A 15,419-nucleotide genomic window follows, 5' to 3' on the forward strand; every position below is an offset into this window, starting at 1 on the left:
AACTGTCAGCAACTAACTTGCCTAACTTACATCTACATTTGGTATCTATTTACATTGTATTTCATATTTACATTTCAATTCATATATCAAAGTAGTCATATCATGTTACATAAGTTCTCTCTATGTTTTCCCTCCCAAATTCTCTCTAGCTCTCTCTTCATTTTGAATAATGACATTCAACTTCACAATCTGTGCTAGGGAATTAAATGATAGACAATATATTTTGGTTGATATTTTTTTCATTGTATTTATTTCTTTTCATTTTTCTATTTTATAGGATTTTGCATGCCTCAAAGTGGTTTTTGTCTGTCAAGCATGGGGCGACCAATCTCTTATAAAAGAAAAAGAGTAGTGACTTGGAAGGTACCAATGAAAAGGAGAATGCTTATTGTATTTGCTTTGTGCTTATGAATTGGTCGTTTGTTTAAACATTATGTTTAAGTCTAGAAACCCAAGTGTTGATCACCAACAATTCTTTTTAAAACATATTTTGTTGAAGGTTGCTATTTCAATTTTCTATATTTAATGTTTAAGACTTGAAATCTACTTTTTAGATTGTATAGGTAGACTTGTTATAGATATTGTATTTAATGAAATATTTTATTTTGTAGTAAACAATTTTAGTATATTTATGTTATGTACAAATAATAATAATTGTTCTAAAAAATAATTTGAGTTTTTAGAAAAAAAAAAGAAAGATAGGTTGTTAGTTACAATAAAATCAGTATAATATAATTTAAAAATGACTTAAGATTTTAGCGGCAATAACAATGCTAACTAAAAATATAGTTCTAAAAATTGAACCGGACCGATCAGTTCAACTGGATTAACCGAAAACCGGTCACTTGTTAATACGTTGTTGGTTTATGTAATTGATGCCGAATTTTGTGAATTGGTGTTAAAAAGAATGCGTGATACTGCTATTTTGTGTTGTTTGTGCTTTTGCATACTAAGTGTCTGATTATATATCTCAAAGAGTTTTTAGTGAATTTTGGATTACTTGTTTATGATGGAGATATTGGAACACTTAATGATGATTATGATTTATGATGAGTTGTGTCTTTGATTGGTTGAAAACTTGTTTGTTAATATTTCTTATGATAGTAGAACATTATGTGTATGTCACTGTGTGTTTTGATTGTTTTTAGTTATGAACTTTAATGTTTGAAGTTATTTGTGAACTTCTAATATTAAATTATGAATAATTTATTAGGTAAAATTGTGAAATTTTGAATTTTATTAAGTTAGAAATTGTTAAATTTATATATTTGAAATAATATATTGAATTTTTAATAATTTTATTTAATATTTAATTAAACCGGTTGAATTCTGGTTAAACTCCGATCGAACTAGTGAACCAATAACCTTACCGGTTTATTGACCGGTCTGATTCTCGCAACCTTGACTAAAAGTGAATAACATTATAATTTTAGAATTACTTTTAGTGGCCATATAAATTGTCGAGAAAATGACCGCATAAAGTTATAACTTTTAGCGGCCATTAAAATGGTCTTTACCGTCAATTGTATAATTGCCGCAAAAGATTATAATTTTTAGCAGTCATTAAAAAGGTCTTTACTGGCAATTGTATAATTGCTGCTAAAACCTTTTAGGGATAAAGCATAAGACGAATAATGTCTAATTGCCGGTAAATGTATTAGTGGCTATTTTTATTGCCGCTAAAAGCAAAATAAATGGCCGCTAAAAGTGATTTTTGTAGTAGTGAATAGATGGTCGCCTTTCACCGTCGTCGCTTTGTCCTCCATTGTCACTCCTTCATCAACGAGAATTGCAATTATTCTCTGCTTCCTTTTTGCGATAGTACCAACCTTGGTGTTTGCTCCTGGCACGGTCGACAATGACACCACTGCCGAACGCCGCTGCTGAAGACCCCACGGTAAGATCTTCCTCGTCAACTCGGTTCGTCATGATTGTTCATTTTTCTTTCATGATTGGTCGGATTCGTCTCAGCACCGCAGTTGGCCGTGTGTAACTTGTTGCCATTTTCCAGAGTTGTCTTGCTGATGTTGATTGCACGATCTGGAGATCTTGTTCCGCCTCCAGATTTGGATGTTCCAATTGCATATCTAGATTTTTGTTTCATGATTTGTTAGTTAGCTAGTGATTATTTGAAATTTAGAATGCTTTGGACGGATTGACAATTTGACATTGTTATTAGTTCTGGAGTTTGGTTTTATGGTTGCAATTTTGTTGTTTCCTTTTCTAATTCAACATCTTCTTTATTTGAGATCGGCTGATATGTGAATCTTGAATCTAAACTTGGATTTGTAATTTTCTTTTTCATAGAATTTTGTTAAATACAAAACACTGAAAAGAGATTTTGGATTTTCAATGAAAACCTCTTTGAAAATATGGATATGTAGTCCATTGATGAAGCAATGTGGTAAAATTTAATGACCATGCATATAAATGAAACTTGCATGCCAATGAGTCTTAGCTCACATGGCGTTTCTCCCCCTTCCCACCTCAAAGGGTTCAAACTCTAGAAATTGCAATTGAAGAAAAAATGTGGTAAAAGTGTGAGGAGTGTGTGGGTGTGTTGTGTACCTAGGATTGGGGGTTGTCTAATCCATTGGAGTACCTAGGATTGAGAGTTCTCCAATCCAATGACAAAAAAAAAAAAAAAAAAACAAAAAAGAAAAAATAAACTTGCATAAGTTATGAATTTGTCATAATACTCACTAACAATGCCAGTTTGGATAATATCTGAGTTCGCCAAATCACTCTAAAAAATAGATAAAGTGTTCAATGAAAGCATAATTGAAAGAATAAGAATATAGAATAGAAAAGAATTAATGAGCTAAGAGATAAATAGAAAAAGATTAATTAGATAAAAAAAATAAAAAGGAGATAATTTTATAGAAAGATGACTCCCAAAAAATAAATTATGCCAATTACTAATTTTTTATCTGATTATATTTTTACTATTTCTATTTATAATAATCTATACTAACTAATAAACTATCACAATTAAGTTCGATTTTTTTTAAATGAACTAGTTCACCAGCCAAAAAAATATAACCAATTTGTCAATAACCAATTATTAGATCGCAGCTAAATACATCATTCCGTCACAATTTTTTTAATAGTCCTGCTACATATTTAAATTTTTTGTCAACTAAATCTAACCAAATTAATCATAACCCAACAAAATTCACTTACATAAAGCGCGTGTGAAATCATGCCATTTTTTTTTTATGTTTCTTTTTCTTCTTCTTCTTTGCATTCCTCCTTCAATGTTCGTATCCCGCATTCTCTTCCTCCTCCTCCTCTTCCTTCTTCTTTGCGTTTCTTCTCTTTTTCTTTGCGTTCTTTCTTTTTCTTCGCGTGTTTCATCCTCATCGTCGTTCTTTTATTGCTGTTATTATTGATGCATTTTATTTTATTTTATTTTATTTACCAAAGATAGGAGACTCGAACCCGCAACCTCTTAATTGAGTATGGGGAGACTATGCCAGTTGAGCTATTACTCATTGGCCTGCATTTTTTTTCTTTTCCTCCTCATCTTCCTATTGATTTTATAAAATTATGTATTCTTTTCTTCTTTGTTTGATTTTTTCTTTCTTTATTCTTATTAAGAGAATAAAAGAAGAAGATGATGAATAAGAAAAGAAAAAGATGAAAATGATCAAGAAAGATGAGGAAGAGGAGTTTTAAGTTTATGTAGAATTTATCAGGAAATAACACTGAAATTTTTTAATCGTTACACAGAAGCTTCTCAATTTTGATACCGAAATTTTTTAGTTGTGATACAAGTTTTTGAGAGAGTTATCATTAATTAATTTCGGTGCATTCTAAATTTAATTTCAGTGCATTCTGGATCTAAATAAGGTGCACTTTTAGTCTGAGCTTGTTTTCGGAATGCACCTCAATTAACTCTAAAATTAAATCTAGAATCCACCTCAATTAACTCAGAAATGCACCAAAATTACTTAATGCTTGCGATACACAAGCTCAATTCGAAAACAAGCACACAAACAAAGATTGAATCTTCTTCTTCGCGTGTTTTCTCTCTATTGTCGTTCTTTTATTACTGCTGTTGTTGCTACGTTTTTTCTTTTCCTCCTTTTCTTCCTAGTAATTTTGCAGCATTGATTTTTCTTTTTTTATATAATTTATTCCTGTTAAGAGAATGAAACAAGAAGAATTATGAGAAAATGAAATAAGAAGAAGATGAAGAAGAAGAAGAAGAAGAAGCAAAAGTTGAAGAGAAGGAAGAGGAAGAGTTTTGAATTATGCAGAACTTATCAGAATAATAATACACCGAAATTTCTTAACAATAATACATAAATTTCTTAGTTTTTACACCTAAATTTTTCTACAAAAGTACAAAAATATCTTCATTAATGCTGCATTTTTCTTCTTCTTCTTCTTTTTTTTTATTTCTTTCTTTCTTTTAGTTGAATGAATGTAGGTTCGTCCTCTTCCTAATAATTTTGCAACATTATGTATTTCTTCTTCTTCTTCTTCTTTGTTTGATATTTTTGTTTTTATTCTTGTTAAAAGAGTAAAACAAGAAGAAATTTGACAAGGTAAAACAAGAACAAAAAGATGAATAAGGAAAAAAAGAAGATAATAATGATGAAAAAGAAGAAGCAGCAGTAGAAGATGAGAAGGAGAAAGAGGAAGAGGAAGAGTTTTGAATTATGCATAACTTATCAAAATAAAATTACACCGAAATTTCTTAACAATAACACATAAATTTCTTAGTTTTTATACCGAAATAATTTTGCTACAAAAGCACAAAAATGTCTTCTTTAATGATGCATTTTTTTCTTCTTTTTTTTTTTAATTTCTTTCTTTACTTTTTCTATTATACATATAAGAAGAAGAAGGCGATGATGATGATATGGTCGTCATCAATACGAGCTATAACTCAGCATCACCCGTTATAGCTTGGCTTTTATGAGCTATAACTCAGTTCCGTTTATTTTCTTATCATAACCAATACCCAAACGGCACAACGATCATATACGTTATCAATCCCTCCGAGCCGACGTAAATGCTCGAACCGTAATTGACGAGAAGCTCACCATACAAAAGCAAGGTAAAGTATCTACTTCAGTAGGTTCAGAATACACAATATACTGACTTAAGCTTCAGAGTGCCTTTGCAGGTACACTCCCCCCCCTTTTTTCCGACGATCATATTCTCGCATCGCATCAGAAGGAGAAGCTCGGACTCAAAGGTTTGAACGATCAGACTCCAAGGATATAGTTCAGCAGTCATCCGTCATTAGAAGCCGACCTATTCTACAGGCAAGAACAATTGGCGCCCACCGTGGAGCCGAGGAAATAGATCTTTTCTGCTGGTCCCATTACTTCTTATCACATCCATGGCTGACGTGCCACCTCCTTCCCCATCTGAGCTTCTGCGGATGGTAACCGAAATACAGCAAGCCAATCAGCGTATGGCAGAGGAAAATCAAAGAATGGCTGCCCAAATCGCTGAACTGAATAATGCCCGGATCGAAAACAATAACGCTCACCAACATCAACAAGACGATGAAGAGCATCATTCCGACCCGTCCCACGTCTCGGAGACCATTCGAGTCGAGGGAGCCCAGCCTGAAGACGAAAACAAAGAGCCTGATGAGCTCGTAGGGCCCTTCACGCCAGAAGTAATGAATTTCGAGCTACCAAAAAGATTCACTTTGCCACTAACCCTCACACCTTATGATGGGCTTGGCGACCTGAAGAAATTTCTGAAAAAATTCTGATCAATAATGATCATTAACGGTGCATCAGATACTGTCTCATGCCGTTGTTTTCCGAATTATTTAGATGGTCCTACACTTGATTGGTTGTGTGCTTTGCCTGCAGGTTTTATCTCACGATTTCAGCAGCTGGCCAAGCTATTTGAAGAACACTTTGCTAGGTCTGTAATTTATCTCCACGACTCCAATTATTTGAACACAATCAAGCAGGGACCTAATGAAAGCCTGAAGGAATATATGACCCGCTTCACGAAAGTCGCTATCAATATACCCGACCTCCACCCCGAGGTCCATCTGCACGCAATCAAAAGCAGACTCCGACCTGTGAAGTTCCAAGAAACCATCGCAGTAGCCAAGCCGAAGACCCTTGCTAAGTTTCGCGAGAAAGCCAAAGGCCAAATTGATATCGAGGAGCTCAGACAAGCTCGGAAGTCCGAAAAAATATTTTATCGAGACGAGGATAAAACTCCAAGCGCTAAGAAAAATTTTAAACTAACCCCTCGATTTGATTCTTATACACAGTTTAACACCAAGAGAGAGGATATCATCAAAGAGATCCTCAATTCAAAGCTCATCAAGCCACCAAGGAAGGCCGGAACCTACCAAGATACCAAGAATGTAGACAAGTCCAAATATTGTGCCTTCCACCAGAAGCACGGCCACACCACCGACGACTGCGAGGTCGCGAAGGACCTCTTGAAGCGGCTAGCTTGGAAAGGACACCTTGACAAGTATATTGGCGGTCACATCCAAAAGCATACCACACCTACCTCAAAAAATGACTCATCCGAACAACTTCACCGAGGAAAGGAGAAGGCATCCTCGAACTAATACGAAAAGCCACGAGGTATAATTAATTGTATTTCAGGGGGATACGCCAGTGGAGGGCAATCAAATTCGGCCAGGAAAAGATCATTCCAAGCAATTTGCTCGGTGGATGGACCACAACGCGATACCGAAGCCGTGAACCAACTTCCCCAAGTAACTTTTACACACACAGACTTCGATTCCAGTATTCAGAACTTAGATGACCTTGTGGTCATTACCCTTCAACTGGGAGATCTGTTGGTAAGGAAAGTACTCCTAGATCCCGGAAGCAGCGCCGACGTTCTGTTCTACTCAACATTCCAAAAGATGAAACTCAGCGACAACATACTCCAGTCAACAGGGGGAGACCTAGTCGGTTTCTCGGGAGAAAGAGTTCCAATCTTGGGTTCAGTGTGGTTGCAAACCACACTGGGTGAGCATCCTCTTTCCAAAACATATGATATTCAATATTTAGTAGTAGATTGCTTTAGCCCATATAATCTTATACTTGGCCGACCTTTTGTAAATAAGTTCGGCGCAATTGTATCTACAGTTCACCTGTGTGTCAAGTTTCCTCTGCAGGATGATCAAGTTGTAACGATTCATGGAGACCATAAAGAAGCCCGCCAATGTTACAACATCAGCATGAAATTCCCAAATCATTCAAAGCAACAAGTCAACAATGTCGACCTCGGCACCAGCAGCTCGACACTAGCAGACTTAGATCCAAGAGCCAACTTTCTTGAACGACCTACACCATCAGATGACTTACAGAAAGTTTATTTCAACAATGATCCTAATAAATTCACTTATGTAGGTACATCAATCAGTGCAGCGGAGCTAAGGGACATCGCTGCCTTTCTACAAGAGCAAGCCGACCTATTTGCATGGACGCCTTCGGACATGCCCGGCATAGACCCACAAATCATCAGCCACAAACTAGCTATAAATCTGACCATCCGACCAGTACAGCAGAAGAAAAGAAAACTCGGCGATGAAAAGAAAAACGCATCCTTAGAAGAAACTCAAAAGCTAATCAACGCGGAATTCATCAAAGAAATCTGATTTACTACCTGGCTTGCGAATGTGGTAATGGTAAGGAAACAAAACGGTAAGTGGCGCATGTGCGTCGACTTTACCGACCTAAATAAGGCATGCCCAAAGGATTCTTATCCTTTACCATCCATAGACTCTTTGGTGGATAACGCATCAGGTTATGCTACCTTAAGTTTTATGGATGCGTATTCGGGCTATAATCAAATCCTCATGCACCCATCCGATCAAAGTAAAACGGCATTTATCACTGATTTTGGTAACTACTATTTTGAAGTTATGCCTTTTGGATTAAAGAATGCAGGAGCAACTTACCAACGTCTTATGGACAAGGTCTTCACCAAAAAAATCGGCAGGAACATCGAGGTGTATGTCGATGATATGGTCGCCAAAACAGAGACTGGCAAAAACCACATCGATGATCTAGCAGAAATCTTCGGCGAAATACGCCGCTACAACATGCGCCTAAACCCAGAGAAATGCGCATTCTCTGTTCAAGGTGGTAAGTTCTTAGGTTTTTTACTCACAAGCAGGGGCATTAAAGCAAATCCTGACAAATGCCGAGCTGTTGTCGATATGGTAAGCCCAAAAACAGTAAAAGAAGTACAGCGCCTCACAGGAAGACTTGCTGCACTATCAAGATTTGTACCATGCTTAGCTTCAAAGTCTTTCCCTTTTTTCCAAACAATAAAAAAGAAAAACAAATTTCAATGGAATGATGACTGTGAGAAAGCTTTTTCCAAACTAAAAATAACTCTCTCACAACCGCCGATTTTGCAAAAACCCCTCCAAGGGGAGGATTTATTCTTATATTTATCAGTTACTGATTGGGCGATAAGTTCTGCTCTTGTTACAGAAAGAAACAAAGTTCAGCATCCAATATACTTTGTCAGCAAAACTCTTCAGCACGCCGAGCTCAACTACCCGACAATAGAAAAGCTCGCCTTAGCCCTAATATTTTCGGCGAGAAGACTCTGATCTTATTTCCAGAGCCACGTAATCTATGTCCGAACAGATGGCTTTGTCCTAGAACATTCCATACACTTATCTTTCAAAGCCAGTAACAATCAATCTGAATATGAAGCCCTAGTCGCAGGACTCCGACTTTGTTTGGATCTCCGAATATCTGCCATAAAGGTATACTGTGACTCCCTATTGATTGTACAGTAGGTAAATGACCTTTTCCAGGTACGAGACCCTCTTCTTTCTAAATATCTACTGTTAGTAAAGGATTTAAGTTCAAACTTTTCAAATTTTGAAATACAACACATACCACGAGAACAAAACCATAGGGAAAACATTTTATCCAAACTAGGCAGCACACAATCCCACTCATCTACACTACATCAATTCACTATAACATCTCCAAGTGTAAGCCTAACAGATGTGTTAAGTGTTACACAGGAACAGGATTGGAGAATTGACTTCATAGAATATTTACAAAATAGGTCATATACCAGATTATATAGACAACAGAAAGAAGTTTCGCCCACAAGCATCTTTTTTCACGTTACTCAATGGAACATTATACAGGCGAGGATACACTTACCTGCTGTTAAAATTCCTTAACAAAGCTGAAGCCGACATAGCATTGGCCGAGGCGCATGAAGGAATTTGTGGAACACATACAGGAGCTCGGAGCTTAACATCAAAAATCCTCTGCGCTGGTTTCTTTTGGGACGTTAGGATTTTTGCCAGTAAAGAATTTTAATAAAACAGTCGCGTTGTAGATATAGTTTCTAAACCAACAAAAATCCCTTCATACAAATGTTTTGGTTGTCACAAGTAACAAACCCCTTTAAAATTGATAACCGAGTATTTAAACCTCGGGTCGTCTTCTCAAGGAACTGCAGGGAAGTATGTTCTTATTATTGGTTATGGAGATTGTAGAATTGGGGGTTTCAAGAATGAGGGATGAGTAATTTAATGACAAGTAAATTAAATGGCAATTAAAATAAATAAATAACTGTAAAGCAACTTTTGGCAAGGTATGAGAAATTGGAGGTCCTATCTTAGCTATCCTTATCAATGATGATGATGGTTGAATCTTAATTCCACTTTGTTAACCTTTACTAAAGCAAAGGAAGGTCAAGGGACAAATTGGTTTGATCTTCGAATCCTATTTATTTCCTAAGAAAAGATTGAGATTATTGAAGTTCAATTCAATTGGCAAGATAACAATTATCAATTATGCTGTTGAATTGGATAACTCCTGAGTTACTGATTTCTTAACCAAAACCAAAAGGAAAAAAGTAAATCTACTGGAATAAAAATGCCTTCAGATGGGAAGCAATAATCATGTAAATAAAAGAAAGCAATAATAACTGAAATACCTCAAATAATATTAATTCAAAGAAAATCATAACATGAATGTAGCATAAGCCAATTTGGCAACATTTGTAGATACGAATAAAAGCATTAAAGTAAAAGTAGAATAGAAACATAAATTAAAGTAAATATTAAACCTGGAATGAAGAAACGAAGAAATCCTAATCCTAATCCTAAATCCTAAGAGAGAAGAGAGAACCTCTCTCTCTAAAAACTACATCTAATCCTAATAATTGTGAATTATGAAAGTTTGTCTATGAATGGATGCAATCCCCCACTTTATAGCCTCTAATCTGTGTTTTCTGGGCCGCGAACTGGGTCGAAAACAGCCTGAAAATCGCTGGAGAAGAATTCAAACACGCTGATTTCCGTCATTGCGACGCGGCCGCATGGAGCACGCGGTCACGTCGCCTAGCGTCAGGGAAACTATGGCATATTATATATCAAATCGAAGCCCCGGACGTTAGCTTTTCAACGCAACTAGAACCGTGTCGTTTGGACCTCTGTAGCTAAAGTTATAGCCGTTTGAGTGCGAAGAGGTCAGGCTGGACATCTTAGCAATTTCTCCAACTTCTTGTATTCCTTCCACTTTTGCATGCTTCTTTTCCATCCTCCAAGCCATTTCTGCCCTATAATCTCTGAAAGCACTTAACACACATATCAAGGTATCTAATGGTAATAAGAGAGGATTAATAATAAGCAATTATAAGATCAAAGAAGCATGTTTTCAATCATAGCATAAAATCAGGAAGGAAATATAAAACCATACAAATATTATGAATAAGTGGGTAAAGAGTTGATAAAATCCACTCAATTGAGCACAAGATAAACCATAAAATAGTGGTTTATCACCGACGTTGAAACATGATAGCCAAAACAAAGTACAGACTTGCGACAATTGTCAAAAACATGCACCAATCATACACATGCCTGCCGAGCATATTCATCATTCCGATGTTACTTGGCCTTTCAACCAATGGGGGCTGGATATCCTCGGTCCATTCCCAACGGCACCGGGCCAGTTAAAATTTCTCATTATTGCAATTGATTATTTCTCAAAATGGGTTGAAGCCCAACCTTTAGCTAGGATTACATCCCAACAAATGATTTCTTTCGTTTGGAAAAATCTTATTTGCCGTTTCGGCATCCCACACCATATAATCACTGACAATGGTCGCCAGTTTGTCGATCAGAAATTTCAAACTTTTTTGCAGAACTTTAAAATCAAACAGCATTTTGCTTCGGTTGAGCATCCTTAGACAAACGGATTAGCCGAAGCAGCAAATAAGGTCATCTTACATGCACTCAAGAAGAAGTTAGACGACGCTAAAGGACTCTGGGCTGAATTAATACCTGAAGTTCTTTGGGGATATAATACAACACCTCAATCAGCAACAAAAGAGACGCCATTCAGACTTGTCTATGGCTCTGAAGCGATGATACCACTAGAAATCTCGCAAAGCTCTATCAGAACTAATCTCGGTAGTCACGATGAAGCTCAAAGAGCCGAGTTAGATATCATCGAGGAAATAAGGGATATAGCAACACTACGACAACGTGCAGCGCAACAGGCAATAGCTCGGCGGCACAATAAATCGGTAAGAAGCCAATCATTTCAAAAGGATGACTTAGTACTTCGTAAGACAGAGAATGTTCGGAAACCACCCTCCCACGGAAAGCTCGCAGCAAACTGGGACGGCCCATACCGAGTAACACAAGTCCTCGATAACGGAGCATATAAGCTAGAATCTCTAAATGGTACAATCCTACCTAATACTTGGAATGTTTCCTCCCTTAAGAAATTTTATAGTTAAAAGTCAGGGTCAGGCTTGTACTCTTTTTCCTACTACCAAGATTTTTTCCCAAAAGGGTTTTTCTTGGAGAGGTTTTAACGAGGCTAGCCTACATGCATCTTTGTATTCAAAGGTCTAACATTTTACTGTACATGACAAATGAGTTTATCTTATTCTCCTTAACTAACGAATTATACTATCAGTCATCTTCATTATTAAACGATGCCATTCTATCTATTGTTCATAAAGTTCCAATGACGAAAATACTCGTCTAATCACAATCTGCCTATACTCGGCAATCATATTGTACAAACGGAAATATTCCGATCAACTGAGCAATGCTCTTTCCAAAACAAAAAGCAACTCTAAAATATGCCACATAATCAAAGGCAAACAATCCTGAAATCCAAACAACACAATCCAAGTTCAAAAGCATCACATACTACTATCTATTACATCTACAGCAGCAAAGTATTCAAACAAGCATATAAAGTTTTATAAAACGAAACATAATCATAAACAGAACACATTAAACATTATCAGCCTCATCTTCGGCGTCACCATCATCCTCGACCATCTTGCCATCACGAACAATCTTCCCAGGATCCATCTCGGACAAATCCACTTCTGGTGCCAGAAACTTTGCTTGTAAGAGAGCCGTTTCAAATCCTTCAACAAACGAATCCAAAATCTCATCACCTTTCTTTTTCTCCATTTCCTTTAGCTGAGCGGTTACTTCAATCAACCGAGTTTGCACGCTCGCCAAGTCAGCCTCCTTCTTCTTCAAATCCTCAACATCATTAGCGTAATTGTCTTTGGTCTCTTTCAACTACTTTTCAACATCAGCCAATTTAATCTCCAGCTCAGCAACGATACCTTTACTCTTACTTAACTCTTCTTTTATCAGCGAGTTTTTCTCCCTTTCAACTATCACCTCCTTATGTTTCAACTCCTGGCTACGACCCAAACTTGCTAGCCTCAGGCCAACAACCTACAACACACCATCACAAAAAGTTAAAAATCACTGCCCCAATAAAATCAAAATATAAACAACGCCAGACAATTACCTGCATATACTGCCCGATGGCCGTTTCCCCAACCTCATTAGCCAGAGACACATCGGCCGAGGATTGGCAATACTCATCTGCCACAACCATATAAGGATAATCCCTCCCCCATACTAATAAACCATCACTCTGATCAGACATCTCATGAAGCTTTCCATGATTAATCATGAAAGCCCAAATTTCTTCCAAAGGAACCCCCTGCTCTTTCACACCAGAATCTTTTGATAAGACCACCACGTCTGACTTCCTCTTCTTCAAAACCACTTTTGTCCGAACACGAGGGGGCTGCGTAACTTCTCCAGCCACAACCCCTTTTTCTCGGTTATATGATGACACTTCCTTCTCAAGATTTTTATTTTTAAATCGGCACCTCAGGGATGCAGCTGAAACTCCAGGATATTTACCACCTGCAAAAACACACCATATGTTACACATCCATAGAAGAATAATATATACATCACATAAAACCCCAAACTCACCCAAATACTCCAACACAGCATCCTTATTTTCTTCCCACTTGAGTAACTCATACATAGATATCAGCTCTTTACGATCAATATTTTCAACCAAGAACTCAATCAAACAAACATTCCTCGGAGATATGACCTCGGGACCGAGTATATTTTGAGGTTCCAAGCACCACCACAATGGAAACCTCTCGGCCAAATTCTCATCAATATAAAAAGGGAAGTCCTTTTTCGAACTCCTAACCTTAAGGAACATCTCCTTAAAATTCTTAAAAGAGGATTTATACAGCTTGAATATACCAAACCCAGGGGTGCTATTCAAATTTATCCAGCCTCCCTTCTACACCCCCCTTTGCTTGGAATAAAGAAAAAACAGATCCACTGATGGCTTCTCTTCAAGAAATTCCATCAGAATCTCAAAGGAACGGAGGAACGCCCATCCGTTCGGATGAAGCTGAGAAGCAGCACAGTTTAACTGTTTCAAAACCTGGCATTCAAACTCTATAAAAGGCAGCCTCACTCTCAACTCTTCTAAGACACAGCTATGCATATAAAAAAATTCGAACCCCTTCCCACGATGGTAAACCCTATCATCAACACTACATGGCAACAACTCAACCTGAACTTGGAAACCAGCCCTTACAACCTTCGCTGCACTCACTTCCTTCACAGCAGCTTCATCACAGAATAAAGAAACTCATGATCTCACATCCTCACTGAACTAGTCGTAGGACCAGTCTATCTTATCCTTCTTCTCCTTGTCAAACCCCATCAGAACACAAAACAGAAAAATGAAAGGAAGAAGACGCAGAGAAAAATAACAATGAGAGAAATGGCATGCATACCTCTTTTACTCATTCTGATTTTCCAAGTAGCAGAAACCAAGGGTCAGTCATAAACAACTTGGTAGCCACACCAGCAACTTAACCACACACCCAAGTAACTGTTACTCTATCAAATCAAATGGTAAAGTTGTTTTGGAAACATAACAAGCTTTAAATGCTCCAATGAAACTTTCTCTCTCCCCACTAAAAGCGGACACGACCTCCCACATTCAACAATAAATTTTTTTTTAATGAAGTACGTTGAAATGGGGGCTCACCGTGGTTACCTATTTAAACCGAGTTATAACTCATCAAGAAGCTCAACCTGCTTCATTAAAAAACTCTCCTCAGGCTAAGCTTGGGGGCTGTGATATGGTCGTCATCAATACGAGCTATAACTTGGTTTTATGACCATCATCAATATGAGCTATAACTCAGCATCACCCGTTATAGCTCGGCTTTTATGAGCTATAACTCGGTTCCGTTTATTTTCTTATCATAATCGATACCCAAACGGCACAACGATCAGATACGCTATCAATCCCATCCGAGCCGACGTAAATGCTCGAACCGTAACTGACAAGAAGCTCACCATACAAAAGCAAGGTAAAGTATCTTCTTCAGTAGGTTCAGAATACACAATATACTGACTTAAGTTTCGGAGTGCCTTTGCAGGTACACTCCCCCCCCCTTTTTTCCAACGATCATATTCTCGCATCGCATCAGAATGAGAAGCTCGGACTCAAAGGTTTGGACGATCAACCTCCGAGGATATAGTTCAGCAGTCATCCGTCATTAGAAGCCGACCTATTCTACAGGCAAGAACAGATGATAATAATGATGATGGAGGGGGAGTAAGAGGAGAAGGAAAATGAAGGAGACGATCGAAGAAATTCAAATGAAAAAAGAAAGAGATGAAGGTGGTGGTAGTGATGATGACGATAAAAGAAGGAGAAGAAATTTCAATAAAAAAAAAAGGAAAAGGAAGAGGTGGTGATGGTTGTGGTGACGACGATAACGAAAGAGAAAAATATGAAAAAGAGAAGAAGAAATAAAAAGAAAAATATTGTGCGCACATAAATTTAAAATATTAAAAAAAAGGGACGAAAACAAAAAGAACATGCCCAAGCATATGTAAATAAATCACTTTGTTATAGGATTTTTCTTTTAATTATCTTTTTATTCCTATTCACTCTTTCTTTTTCCTCCCTATCAATGGCAAAGCTTTTCATTAAATCATTCACTCATTTTTTTTATTTAAATTATTTTTTTACCCTTATTCACTTTTCCTTTTTCCTCCGTATCACTTGATTAAAATTTTTTACTACAAAATTAGTTACATG

General features: G+C 37.1%; 1 protein-coding gene across 1 annotated transcript; it reads left to right on the forward strand.

Moving 5' to 3' along the window:
* Positions 5,747-7,609, forward strand: LOC107616449. Its single transcript, XM_016318408.1, has 2 exons — positions 5,747-6,479; positions 6,606-7,609. Exons 1-2 carry the CDS (start codon positions 5,747-5,749, stop codon positions 7,607-7,609), a joined length of 1,737 nt encoding a protein of 578 aa, XP_016173894.1.

The sequence above is a fragment of the Arachis ipaensis genome, chromosome B09 (assembly GCF_000816755.2).
Source record: "Arachis ipaensis cultivar K30076 chromosome B09, Araip1.1, whole genome shotgun sequence".
NCBI lineage: Eukaryota > Viridiplantae > Streptophyta > Magnoliopsida > Fabales > Fabaceae > Arachis > Arachis ipaensis.